Source organism: Dendrobates tinctorius, unplaced genomic scaffold, assembly GCF_039654945.1.
Source record: "Dendrobates tinctorius isolate UK_male_01 unplaced genomic scaffold, ASM3965494v1 ptg000211l, whole genome shotgun sequence".
NCBI lineage: Eukaryota > Metazoa > Chordata > Amphibia > Anura > Dendrobatidae > Dendrobates > Dendrobates tinctorius.
In genome coordinates this window covers 6,923,889-6,938,209 of record NW_027361878.1, presented here as the reverse complement: position 1 = coordinate 6,938,209, position 14,321 = coordinate 6,923,889, and the positions used below count along the sequence as shown (strand labels likewise).

The following is a 14,321-nucleotide window of genomic DNA, read 5'->3' as shown; positions in this document are numbered from 1 at the left end:
CAGAGGTCATGGGTCTTCCAGCAGGACAATGACCCAAAACACATTTCAAAAAGCACTAGAAAATGGTTTGAGAGAAAGCACTGGAGACTTCTAAGGTGGCCAGCAATGAGTCCAGACCTGAATCCCATAGAACACCTGTGGAGAGATCTAAAAATGGCAGTTTGGAGAAGGCACCCTTCAAATATCAGGGACCTGGAGCAGTTTGCCAAAGAAGAATGGTCTAAAATTCCAGCAGAGCATTGTAAGAAACTCATTGATGGTTACCGGAAGCGGTTGGTCGCAGTTATTTTGGCTAAAGGTTGTGCAACCAAGTATTAGGCTGAGGGTGCCAATACTTTTGTCTGGCCCATTTTTGGAGTTTTGTGTGAAATGATCAATGTTTTGCTTTTTGCTTCATTGTCTTTTGTGTTTTTTCATTTAAGACAAATTAAATTAAGATAATAATACCAAAGAATTTGTGTTTGCAATCATTTTCAGGAAGAAACTGAGTATTATCTGACAGAATTGCAGGGGTGTCAATACTTTTGACCACAACTGTAAGTACACAGGAAAATGAAAACATTCCCCAAGATTTTCAAAAAGAAAAGTGGCCTACTATAGCCTGTTTACTGTTATACATTACCTAATATTGTCCGGATCCCAAATGTGCAACTTTCTGTGATTAAGACTATTACAAGACAACACATACACAGAATATTTCATTTATTCCCTTTTAATTTCAATTATGCAAATTATGTTCCAGAATAGTAGCATTCCCAAAACATATCAGCGTTGTTTCCTTATATATTTATTAAAAAAAACTTCTAGCTCAAAATTTGCAGCATTTATGAATCACATTTTAAAAAAATTAAATTTTGCTAGTTTGCGTCATACAGTTAGGTCCATATATATTTGGACAGAGACAAAATGTTTCTAATTTTGGTTCTAGATATTACCACAATGAATTTTAAACAAAACAATTCAGATGCAGTTGAAGTTCAGACTTTCAGCTTTCATTTGAGGGTATCCACATTAAAATTGGATGAGGGGTTTAGGAGTTTCAGCTCCTTAACATGTGCCACCCTGTTTTTAAAGGGACCAAAAGTAATTGGACAGATTAAATAATTGTAAATAAAATGTCCTTTTCTAGTACTTGGTTGAAAACCCTTTGTTGGCAATGACTGCCTGAAGTCTTGAACTCATGGACATCACCAGACGCTGTGTTTCCTCCTTTTTGATGCTCTGCCAGGCCTTCACTGCAGTGGTTTTCAGTTGCTGTTTGTTCTTTCTGTCTGAAGTTTAGTCTTTAACAAGTGAAATGCATGCTCAGTTGGGTTGAGATCAGGTGACTGACTTGGCCATTCAAGGATATTCCACTTCTTTGCTTTAATAAACTCCTGGGTTGCTTTGGCTTTATGTTTTGGGTCATTGTCCATCTGTAGTATGAAACGACAACCAATCAGTTTGCCTGCATTTGGCTGGATCTGAGCACACAGTATGGCTCTGAATACCTCAGAATTCATTCGGCTGCTCCTGTCCTATGTCACATCATCAATAGACACTAGTGACCCAGTGCCACTGGCAGCCATGCCTGTCCAAGCCATCACACTGCCTCCGCCATGTTTTACGGATGATGTGGTATGCTTTGGATCATGAGCTGTACCACGCCTTCGCCATACTTTTCTCTTTCCATCATTCTGGTAGAGGTTGATCTTGGTTTCATCTGTCCAAAGAATGCTCTTCCAGAACTGTGCTGGCTTTTTTAGATGTTTTTTTAGCAAAGTCCAGTCTAGCCTTTTGATTCTTGATGCTTATGAGTGGCTTGCACTGTGCAGTGAACCCTCTGTATTTACTTTCATGCAGTCTTGGTAGATTTGGATATTGATACACCTACCTCCTGGAGAGTGTTGTTCGCTTGGTTGACTGTTGTAAAGGGGTTTCTCTTCACCATGGAGATTATTTCTGCGATCATCCACCACTGTTGTCTTCCGTGGGCGCCCAGGTCTTTTTGCATTGATGAGTTCACCAGTGCTTTCTTTCTTTCTCAGGATGTACCAAACTGTAGATTTTGCCACTCCTAATGTTGTAGCAATTTCTCAGATGTCTTTTTTTCTGTTTTTGCAGCTTAAGGATTGCTTGTTTCACCTGCATGGAGAGCTCCTTTGACCACATGTTTCCTTCACAGCAAAACCTTCCAATTGCAAGCACCACACCTCAAATCAACTCCAGGCCTTTTATCTGCTTAATTGAGAATGACATAACGAAGGGATTGCCCACACCTGTCCATGAAATAGCCTTGGAGTCAATTGTCCAATTACTTTTGATCCCTTTAAAAACAGGGTGACACATGTTAAGGAGCTGAAACTCCTAAACCCTTCATCCAATTTTAATGTGGATACCCTCAAATGAAAGCTGAAAGTCTGAACTTCACCTGCATCTGAATTGTTTTGTTTAAAATTCATTGTGGTAATGTCTAGAACCAAAATTAGAAAAATGTTGTCTCTGTCCAAATATATATGGACCTAACTGTATTAACTTATTATTTCCTTGGAACCATGATAGACTCACTCAGGTTCATTCATGTTTAAAGTGAACCTACCATCAGGATATTAGACCTCTAACTATTGGCATGTGAGTAAAGAGTCTTTAATCCTTAGTAAATCATTACCTTGCTTGTAGAATTTTATTTTCACATTTTGGAAAACTTTACTACTGAAAGGGGATGTGCCATCAAAAATATATTGTTTATCAACAATTGAACATGTGCTAATATTAATGTTTTTATTTAAAAAATAAATATTAGCTTTAAGTACAAAATATGTATAATATAATTTAATATATTAAAGGTTCCACATTTTCCAGTTGTAAAAACTAAGGGGAGCAGCTGCTGAAATTTTCCATGAAAACCTAATGTATTATCAGTTCGCATTACGACTGCAGTAAAAGTGGGTGGTGTCTTGATGGTTGCAGGAGCAGGGGGCGGACACTGCGCTTCCAGCTCTGCTGTCTCACTCCCTTTTCCCTACCCACTACTGACCTCTAACAAATACAGTAGGTCTCTCTTGTCTCAATGATCTGTCTCTACCGCCCAACTTTGAGCAAGCACTATCATTAAACATTTACTCAAAGGGAACAGCGCATGCACAGTACACTCATGATGACACTGAGAACTGGACTATCGAACTGCGCATGCGCCGCCCCCTCTGATAGATGAACCAGAGCAAGGGCGATGCCTGTGCAAAAGCTCAGGTAGGTCACTGAAAGAAGAGTGACCTGTCTGTCAGAGGCCGGCGGGGAGAAGGAAGAGAAGCAAGAGAACTGGAAGTGCAGTGCCTGTTCCCTGCACTTCAACTCTGGATTTCTCTAAACTATCAAAATAAAACGCTACAAGTAAAGTATGGATTTATTAAGGATGATAGGCTTTTTACTCACATGCCTTTAGTTATTGTTCTAATAACTTTATTTATTCGCTTTAACAGTAAAAGAGACCAAAATGAAAATAAGGCAGAAGTTCGAGTAAGTATATCTAGTACAAGAAAGTACTGTATATACTCGAGTATAAGCCGACCCGAGTATAAGCTGAGGCACCTAATTTTACCACAAAAAAAATGGGGAAACTTATTGACTCTAGTATAAGCCTGGTATGCAATGTCCCTCATCACCACCCTAGTATGCACGGCTCCTCATCCCTATCCTGGTATGCATTGACGCCTCATCCCCATCCTGGTATGCACTGCCTCCTTATCCCCATCCTGGCATGCACTGCCTCCTTATCCCCATCCTGGTATGAATGGCCTCCTCATGCCTATCCTGATATGCATTGTCCTCTCATCCCCATCCTCATATGCACTGCCTCCTCATACCCATCCTAGTATGCACGGCTCCTCATCCTTATCCTTGTATGTATGGCTCCTCATCCCTATCCTTGTATGAATGGCCCCCATCCCTATTCTTGTATGCATGGCTCCATCCGTATCCTGGTATGCACGGCCTCCTCATCCCTATCCTGGTATGCACGGCTCCACATCCCTATCCTGGTATGCACGGCTCCTCATCCCTATCCTGGTATGATTGGCCTACATTCCTATCCTTATATGCATGGTCCCATCCCTATACATTTATGCATGACCCCATCCTTATCCTGGTATAATTGTCCCCATCAAAAACCTTAAAAAAAATAAACCATTACACTTACCTTCCTGTGCTCCCTCGCAGCATCTTGTTCCGGTGCCAGCAGCTGTTTTATGCTTGTAAGCAGCGCATGACAGGGACGTCATGCGCTGCTCACAAGCAGAGCACAGCTGCCAGAATACTCCCCACACAAGAACTATGTGCGTGGAGGGCAGTGAGTATTAAGTTGCGCACACTGTGTCAGCCACAGGGAGGTCACGACTGTCGCTACTTAAGAGAAATGAATATTCACCTCTATCCACGCCCATGGGAGTGGAGAGAGGTGAATATTTATTTCTCTTAAGTAGCAGACACACGTGACCGCCCGACAGCTGCAGGAGCCAGCTTCTGCGGCTGACACTGTGCGCGCTATTACAGAGAAATGAATATTCATTGTCAGTGCAGTGAATATTCATTTCTCTTTTGCATCGGGCGCAGGAGTTAGCCGCAGCAACCAGCTCCTGCCTCCTGTGACCCGCTGCTCTGCCACTGCATCTTCCCCTCCATCTTCTGGACACCTCACTCGAGTATAAGCCGAGGGGGGCATTTTCAGCTAAAAAAAATGTACTGAAAACTCGGCTTATACTTGAGTATATACGGTAATTCTACAATAAAATAAAAAAATGCCCTCCCAATGCATAGTTGAAGTTGTGCAGAAGTTTGATACTCAATATCTTACCAGGGACCCTTAACTAAAACCTGAAGTTGCAGTATTCATCAATAGTCTACATATTGAAAGTAGTTTGTTATACAGAACTTCACGTGAAGTCATTGAGAACTACCGTACTTCCAGACTTCCTTAAAGGAAAAAAAAAATCTAACTTTATGGTTTGAAAGTTTTTTTTAGCTACCGTATTTAAAGTCAGAGAGGAAAGTGCAGAAAGGTGAAGAAATAAAGAATTTAGCGCTTACGCAGGGCACTAGGGACATCAAACCCAAAGTGCTGTGTGAACAGACCAAGGTATGAACTTCCAGCTTCGGTGTCTTCTGTATTGCTTTTAATAAACATGTCCATTCCTTGTACAATCACAGCTTGTTATCCAATGCTTGTAAGATCATAAAAGGTCATAGAAATAGTCCAAGCCTTGTCCCAGCTCCCAGATAGATATCCCAGTTCCCAGCTCCTTTGCAAGGTCCAGTCTCACCTGTATAGACTGATAGATTAAAACGAATTACAAAAAAAATGGTATGAAGAAAAATTCATTGTTATACTGCATTTTTAAGAAGAAATACCTTTCTTTAAAAAAAAAAAAAAAAAAACAGAAAAAAACCCCGAAATCATTGGTGTATCCAACTTCTGTGAATTCCATCATGACAGATCATAGTGTGACTCGGTAATGTGCACGGCCCCCCATGTGCTGTATATGCAGCACCTGGGCATGCTCCCAGATGAGATGGCGGATGGTGTCCTGAGGACCTTCCAGACATGAATCTGGCATCCGTGATCTCCTGGACAATCAGTGGGACTACAGTGCAGGGAACAGGATGCCAATGGCAGACCTGTTGATTCTAGTGTTCTGTAGCAAATGTCAATCGAGCTGAACAGTGCCGGTTACGTGAGCACAGGTCCCACTACAAGACCTTGGGCTCTCATGGAGTCCATTTTCCATGCTTGGCCAGAAACATGAGCAACAGTTGCCCACTGGAGGTCATTTTGTAGGACTCTGACAGTGCTGCTCATGGTCATTCTTGCACAAAGAGGTAGATACCAGTCCTGCCGCTGGGTTGATGTCTTTCTATGTTTGTCTTTCCTAGTGTAACAACCAGTCATGCATCTTGCCATGACGCATATGGATGTGCCAGTAGTGACAAGGATACAAGCGAGATGCAAAACTAGAGCAGAATCAGAGCCAGGATGGATATGTAGAAAGGAATGGTCTGTGACCACTGTCCTCAACACCATTCCCTCTCTTGGGTTGTCTTACTGTCTCCGCTCCTGTTGTCACTTTTATTGTGAATAAATGTCACCTGCTTTGGTTGCATATACAGTTGTGGCCAAAAGTATTGACACCCCTGCAATTCTGTCAGATAATACTCAGCTTCTTCCTGAAAATGATTGCAAACACAAATTCTTTGGTATTATTATCTTCATTTAATTTGTCTTAAATGAAAAAACACAAAAGAGAATGAAGCAAAAAGCAAAACATTGATCATTTCACACAAAACTCCAAAAATGGGCCAGACAAAAGTATTAGCACCCTCAGCCTAATACTTGGTTGCACAACCTTTAGCCAAAATAACTGCGACCAACCGCTTCCGGTAACCATCAATGAGTTTCTTACAATGCTCTGCTGGAATTTTAGACCATTCTTCTTTGGCAAACTGCTCCAGGTCCCTGATATTTGAAGGGTGCCTTCTCCAAACTGCCATTTTTAGATCTCTCCACAGGTGTTCTATGGGATTCAGGTCTGGACTCATTGCTGGCCACCTTAGAAGTCTCCAGTGCTTTCTCTCAAACCATTTTCTAGTGCTTTTTGACGTGTGTTTTGGGTCATTGTCCTGCTGGAAGACCCATGACCTCTGAGGGAGACCCAGCTTTCTCACACTGGGCCCTACATTATGCTGCAAAATTTGTTGGTAGTCTTCAGACTTCATAATGCTATGCACACGGTCAAGCAGTCCAGTGCCAGAGGCAGCACAGCAATCCTAAAACATCAGGGAACCTCCGTCATGTTTGACTGTAGGGACCGTGTTCTTTTCTTTGAATGCCTCTTTTTTTCTCCTGTAAACTCTATGTTGATGCCTTTGCCCAAAAAGCTCTACTTTTGTCTCATCTGACCAGAGAACATTCTTCCAAAACGTTTTAGGCTTTTTCAGGTAAGTTTTGGCAAACTCCAGCCTGGCTTTTTTATGTCTCGGGGTAAGAAGTGGGGTCTTCCTGGGTCTCCTACCATACAGTCCCTTTTCATTCAGACGCCGACGGATAGTACGGGTTGACACTGTTGTACCCTCGGACTGCAGCTCAGCTTGAACTTGTTTGGATGTTAGTCGAGGTTCTTTATCCAACATCCGCACAATCTTGCGTTGAAATCTCTTGTCAATTTTTCTTTTCCGTCCACATCTAGGGAGGTTACCCACAGTGCCATGGGCTTTAAACTTCTTGATGACACTGCGCACGGTAGACACAGGAACATTCAGGTCTTTGGAGATGGACTTGTAGCCTTGAGATTGCTCATGCTTCCTCACAATTTGGTTTCTCAAGTCCTCAGACAGTTCTTTGGTCTTCTTTCTTTTCTCCATGCTCAATGTGGTACACACAAGGCCACAGGACAGAGGTTGAGTCAACTTTAATCCATGTCAACTGGCTGCAATTGTGATTTAGTTATTGCCATCACCTGTTAGGTGCCACAGGTAAGTTACAGGTGCTGTTAATTACACAAATTAGAGAAGCATCACATGATTTTTCGAACAGTGCCAATACTTTTGTTCACCCTCTTTTTCATGTTTGGTGTGGAATTATATCCAATTTGGCTTTAGGACAATTCTTTATGTGTTTTTTCATTTACGACAAATTAAATGAAGATAATAATACCAAAGAATTTGTGTTTGCAATCATTTTCAGAAAGAAACTGAGTATTATCTGACAGAATTGCAGGGGTGTCAATACTTTTGGCCAGAACTGTAACTTGTACTTCCTAACTGGACAAATTGATATCTCTAAATTGTGAATGATTTGCGGTTATATGGAGTTGTAGCAGTGTGTCCAATATTTTTTGGAGCAGTGCATGTAATAGCTTCAAATAATACAATTTCTGTGCAGCATCTAGAGTCCATCCACAATCCTCACAAGAAGGTGCTGAAATCAATGAATCCTGCAGGCAAAATGAAGCTACCGTAAATCACTGAGCTGGGAACTACTCCTGCAATGTAACTATGTAGTGATGGCCATGGCTTACATGGAAGAATACAGAAATTTTAAGTACATATTCACCTTTTACTGCCACAGGGGGATCTGGTGAAAAGGAACCTGTCATCTGATTCATGCTGCCCGCACAAGTTGTCTGGCTGTGCTACTACATGGGGACCATATGACTTGGATGACTAGTCCAAGGCAGATCCCTGGCGGCTTGTTTCCAACTTGTTCTCTTAGACGGACAGTTCTCTCACCGCAGGTAGAAGCCACCAGATACCTACATTGTGCTACTCAGTTGAGATACATAGTCCCCTCTAGACTTTCAGAGCATGTTTTTTATAGTAAAAAATAATCAATAATACAGTCATTGTCTGATTCATGCTTGCCACGGTTTGGGCAGTCTAAATCAGATGACAGGTTCTCAAAGCTTTTTCACCATAATCAAATATTCTGGAGGACCAGTAACTTAGACCCTATACTGCAGGTTTGGATCTGTACCAGTTATGTGTGGTGTGTAAATGTAATTCTAGGGAGATGTCCGTGCCTTAGTGTAATGATTCTGTTTGGTGCTTTTGTGGCGCCCCTGAGGCTCAGTCGCCACAGAGGAACTGCACCTTCTCCTAAGGTGTAGTGCCCCACCATCCAGGTAAGGTGGGAACTCCCTGCCACACTCCAACACCTGCATCCCACACACAGGATAGTTCAGCAGGGCCACATTGCAGCTTTAGGCTCAGGGTGTAGAAGGAGCACCTTTCGTGGAACCCTGCTCCGTAACACGAGATGTGCTGGGAGGTGGGTGGAGTTAGTATAAAAAGAAGGGGAAAGATAGAATTACAGGTCAGTCTGACACAGGTCAGTCTGGGGTGAGTCTCAGAGGAGAGGAGAGAAAGAGCTCACTCAGACAGGAGTGAGGGATCCCTGTAAGAAGGGATGGAGGAAGGAGTGCTGCAGCTGCCTCAGTGACCTGAGCCAGCTGGCACGAGAAAGGAAGAGAGAAGGAGAGACGTAGAACTGTAATCTGCATTTCCATAAGAGAAAGACAAGCACGGAACAAAGTGGAGAGAGAACAGAGAGGAGTGGGTTGGATAGGAACCCTGCCTATAGGTTCTCAGCGCTAGGCCGGGGCCCGGTCCCCGAGGTTGTATGGACACTTATGGTTCTGCAGCAGACACCGGTGGAGTAGTTGGCTGTACATGCACTACTCCCAACCAAGACTTGGGACACAACAGCGAAACTGATAGAGAGCCGGGATTCAGGAGAAGGGAGTCCCCGAAGCAGGCTACAGCTCTCTGTCATACAAGTGAGAGAGTTGTTAGGAATATCTGACAGGAGGAACTTCAGAGTAACCACGGTACTGTAGCTCTTCACATTAAAAGGCGCAATAGGGGAGTCATTCAGGAAGGACACATTGGCGGGGAGAGTCTGATCTTGCCCCGGAGGACACAGTACCGAAGCAGGCACCTGTGTGCACTACGAACTGTGAGTAAAGCTTTGAAACTGCAAGCTCTGGTGTCCTCCAATCATTCCCGCATCAGCACCGCTACATCTGGGTATTAACATCTACACCCTCCCGTGCCCTTACTCCTCCATTGTACTTTCACACTGCCCTGGGGTTACAGCTTCACCTGTGGGGAGCTACACCATCTAAGCTGCGACACACCATCAGCCCCAGAGGATCTGCACGCAGCGTTGGCTAACATCTTACTTGCCAAACACCACGGGTGGCGTCACGAACTTTACCTTACAAACAAACATCACTGCCATTGATATTGGGCGCCCAGGGCCACGGACCGGGTCACCGCTGCTGTGACACCACATCATCCCCCTGACACCGGCCCGATACCGAGTACCCCTCAGCCCTGGGTGAAGCCGGCGAGGCGACCCACTTTCGCTATCACTGTGCTTCCCAAAACTGTAATGCAAGCCTCCAAACGGTTAGTGTGGCACAGTTGGGGAGGTGGTTGTTCCAACTGGCAGATGATATGCTCCATGGGCCGCGCCATGGTACTTCCAATGTCTGGTTTTGGTCTTAGAGCTTATTTCTACTATCTTCAATTGGAAAGAACACCAAGTCTTAGATATCAGATACCTGTTAATGGTATTTTTCAATGCAGACTGAACAATTTAATTTGGGTATAGGGATCTTTTAGAAACATTGCAATGTGTACTGGTTATTGTCTCAATGGGAAAAAAACTGCTTGAAAATTTTTTTGCGACGCACATATAGATCTCAAAGTGCCTTATGGTACTGTGTGCATGAGGTCTTACAAGTCATTTTCTGCTTTCTTGCAAATCAATGTTTTGTTTTACAGCTTTAACAAGTCTCTTCTGTAAAATACTCTGCTCATTCATTATCATATCACATCCATCCCTATGGCAAGAACAGTAGCAGCAGGAGACTTTCTCCTTCCGGTAAAGTGCTACGAATTAGAAGATCGTGCATGATTATATGGAAAGTTAATATCCATGGCTTGGTGAACCTATGTAAATATGGATATTCTAGCAGCCCCACCTCATCCCCTATAGGTAAGAGGAGGACAATGTACTTTTCGGTTTCTCACCTTCAGGGTTGGATAGAAGACTGCATGCTTTCCTCCTTTATTCCTGTAAGAAAACAACACGTCTTTAGAAGCCGAACATTGCAGAGACTGCAGTCTGGAAACATGACACACATCCACTTCAGATGTGTTTGGTTAAACCTTTCCGAGGGGGGCCCAGACCCCAGTTCTCTTTAATGATAAGCCTTGGCTATCTGATGATGGCTAAGAGCCATTTGTTCTACTTTTTGTGGCAATTTTCCCAACATGAAATACAATCAGCCACTAACCAGAGAAAATTACTATAAATTATGGCTGAACGCCAGATGGTTCAGCATGATCTTGTGAACATGGTGGTCCACAGATTTGTGCCCTTTCCCTGTCCATCCTTATCTATCCCATGCAGAGTAGGACGACCCCATGCGGTACTCACTTTTTATATTCCAGGTAGTGTTCCGCAATGTGCTGGTCCCACAGTATCTTCGGCTTATGATCCTTCAGTATCTCAATGTACCTGCAGATCAAACAAGCAGTGGGGTTAATGCGGAGTCAGCTTAACGGCGGCAGATGGGCTTTTTTTCTGCTCATATATTCTGCTTAACATAGAAATAATGGTCTCTGCAGCTTGGCGCTCGCTATCAGTTGTACGTTTCAAGAGAAATTAGTCAAGCATTGAAAGGATGGCATTAAACTTTACCTCAAATACCACCCAATAATTAGCTGCCGCTATGCTTGATTAATGAATGTTTCCTTTTCTAATAGATGAAAGCTTAAGGGCTCATTGAGATGAGCGAGGTACCTGCTCGGATTCAATGAACAGTAAGGCATGGCATTCAATTAGCCCTTATCGCACGACTATCAGCCATGCATGAGGTTTAGGCCTAACCGTTACATTCTATGAAGGTTCCACTGCTCACCCAAATAAAAGCTCAGCCACTGGGGTCTCGTTATACTGGTCCGTCCAGGGGCGCATTCACTGTGTGTACAGCCAGAACCTATGAAGAGGAGGTCTCTACTGACAGGGCTGTTATGCCGTGTTGGGACACGTGACTCTGGTGCACAATCGGCTCTGGCGTCACTCTCTCTGCCTTTCTATGAACTGAACATGAAGAGGAAGCCAGCTCATCCCAGACTTCCTGTTCATGTTCAGTTTATCTGAAGGTGGAGACAGTGATGCCAGAGCCGATTGGCAACAAACTTAAATTAACCCCTTCATGACCAAGTCGATTTTGAACTTAATGACCAGGCCATTTTTTGCAATTCTGACCAGTGTCCCTTTATGAGGTAATAACTCAGGAACGCTTCAACGCATCCTAGCGATTCTGAGATTGTTTTTTCGTGACATATTGGGATTCATGTTAGTGGTAAATTTAGGTCAATAATTTTTGCGTTTATTTGTGAAAAAATCAGAAATTTGGTGAAAATTTAGAAAATTTTGCAATTTTCAAATTTTTAATTTTTATTCTGTTAAACCAGAGAGTTATGTGACACAAAATAGTTACTAAATAACATTTCCCACATGTCTACTTTACATCAGCACAATTTTGGAAACAAAATATTTTTTTGTTAGGAAGTTATAAGGGTTAAAAGTTGACCAGCAATTTCTCATTTTTACAATAAAATTTACAAAACCATATTTTTTAGGGACCACCTCACATTTGAAGTCACTTTGAGGGGTCTATATGGCAGAAAATACCCAGAAGTGACACCATTCTAAAAACTGCACCCCTCAAGCTACTCAAAACTACATTCAAGAAGATTATTAACTCTTCAGGTGTTTCACAGGAACTAAAGCAACATGGAAAGAAAAAATGGACATTTTAATTTTTCCAACAAAAATTTTCTTTTAGCATCAATTTTTTCATTTTCACATGGGCAACAGGATAAAATGGATCCTAAAATTTGTTGAGCAATTTCTCCTGAGTACACCGATACCTCATATGTGGTCATAAACCACTGTTTGGGCGCACCGCAGGGCTCAGGAGGGAAGGAGCGCCATTTGACTTTTTGAATGGAAAATATGCTGGAATACTTAGCGGTTGCCATGTCGCTTTCGGAGAGCCCCTTCGTACATAAACATTGGAGCTCCCCCACAAGTGACCCCATTTTGGAAACTAGACCCCCCAAGGAACTTATCTAGATGCATAGTGATCACTTTGAACCCCCAGGTACTTCACAAATTCATCTGTAAAAAAAAAAAAGTACTTTTTTTCACAAAAATGTTCTTTTTGCCTGTTTTTTCATTTTCACATGGGCAACAGGATAAAATGGATCCTAAAATTTGTTGGGCAATTTCTCTTGAGTACACCGATACCTCATATGTGGTCATAAACCACTGTTTGAGCGCACGGCAGGGTCCGGAAGGGAAGGAGCACCATTTGACTTTTTGAATGGAAAATTAGCTCCAATCGTTATCGGACACCATGTCGCGTTTGGAGAGCCCCTGTGCACCTAAACATTGGAGCTCCCCCACAAGTGACCCCATTTTGGAAACTAGACCCCCTAAGGAACTTATCTAGATGTATAGTGAGCACTTTGAACCCCCAAGTGCTTCACAAAAGTTTATAACACAGAGCAGTGAAAATAAAAAATAATTTTTTTTCCTCAAAAATGATTTTTAGCACACTATTTTTAATTTTCACAAGGCTAACAGGAGAAATTGGACCACAAAAGTTGTTTTCCAGTTTGTCCTGAGTACGCTGGTACCCCATTTGTGGGGGGGAACCACTGTTTGGGCACACGGCAGGGCTCAGAAGGGAAGGAGCGCCATTTGACTTTTTGAAATGCAAATTACTTCTAATCGTTAGCGGACACCATGTCGTGTTTGGAGAGCCCCTGTGTGCCTAAACACTGGAGCTCCCCCACAAATGACCCCATTTCGGAAACTAGACCCCCTAAGGAACTTATCTAGATGCATAGTGAGCACTTTGAATCCCCAAGTGCTTCACAAAAGTTTATAACGCAGAGCCGTGAAAATAAAAAAAAAATTTTTTCCTCAAAAAATTATTTTTTAGTGCGCAATTTTTTATTTTCACAAGGGTACCAGGATAAATTAGACCCCAAAAGTTGTTGTCCAGTTTGTCCTGAGTACACTGGTACCCCATATGTGGGTGGGGGGGAACCACTGTTTGGGCACACGTCTGGGCTCGGAAGGGAAGTAGTGACATTCTGAGATGCTGACTTTGATGGAATGGTCTGCGGGCATCATGTTACATTTGCAGAGCCCCTGATGTACAGTACCTAAACTGTGGAACCCCCCCACAAGTCACCCCATTTTGGAGGCTAGACCCCCCAAGCAACTTATCTAGATGTGTGGTGAGCACCTTGAACCCCCAAGCACTTCACAGAAGTTTATAACGTAGAGCCGTGAAAATAAAAAATATTTTTTTCTCCACAAAAAAAATAATTTTTAGTCAGCAATTTTTTTTTCACAAGGGTAGCAGGATAAATTGGACCCCAAAAGTTGTTGTCCAGTTTGTCCTGAGTACGCTGGTACCCCAGATGTGGGTGGGGACCACTGTTTGGGTACACGTCGGGGCTCGGAAGGGAAGTAGTGACATTATGAAATGCTGACTTTGATGGAATGGTCTGCAGGCATCATGTTATATTTGCAGAGCCCCTGATGTACCTAAACTGTGTAACCCCCCCACAAGTGACCCCATTTTGGAGACTAGACCCCCCAAGCAACTTATCTAGATGTGTGGTGAGCACCTTAAACCCCCAAGCGCGTCACAGAAGTTTATAACGCAGAGCCGTGAAAATAAAAAATAATTTTTTTTCCT

At 42.9% G+C, this 14,321-nt stretch overlaps 1 protein-coding gene across 1 annotated transcript in view; it reads right to left on the bottom strand.

Annotated features, from left to right (window-relative positions):
• Positions 1-5,125: 5,125 nt before the first annotated feature.
• CHID1 (chitinase domain containing 1) overlaps positions 5,126-14,321 on the bottom strand; it is a 540,982-nt gene continuing 531,786 nt past the window's right edge. Inside the window, exons 11-13 of the mRNA XM_073554355.1 lie at positions 10,973-11,053; positions 10,564-10,606; positions 5,126-5,303 (exon numbers count right to left, since the gene is read on the bottom strand). Coding sequence (XP_073410456.1) covers positions 5,205-5,303; positions 10,564-10,606; positions 10,973-11,053 — 223 coding nt within the window. The 3' untranslated portion in view covers positions 5,126-5,204. The remainder of the gene's footprint in view (positions 5,304-10,563; positions 10,607-10,972; positions 11,054-14,321) is intronic.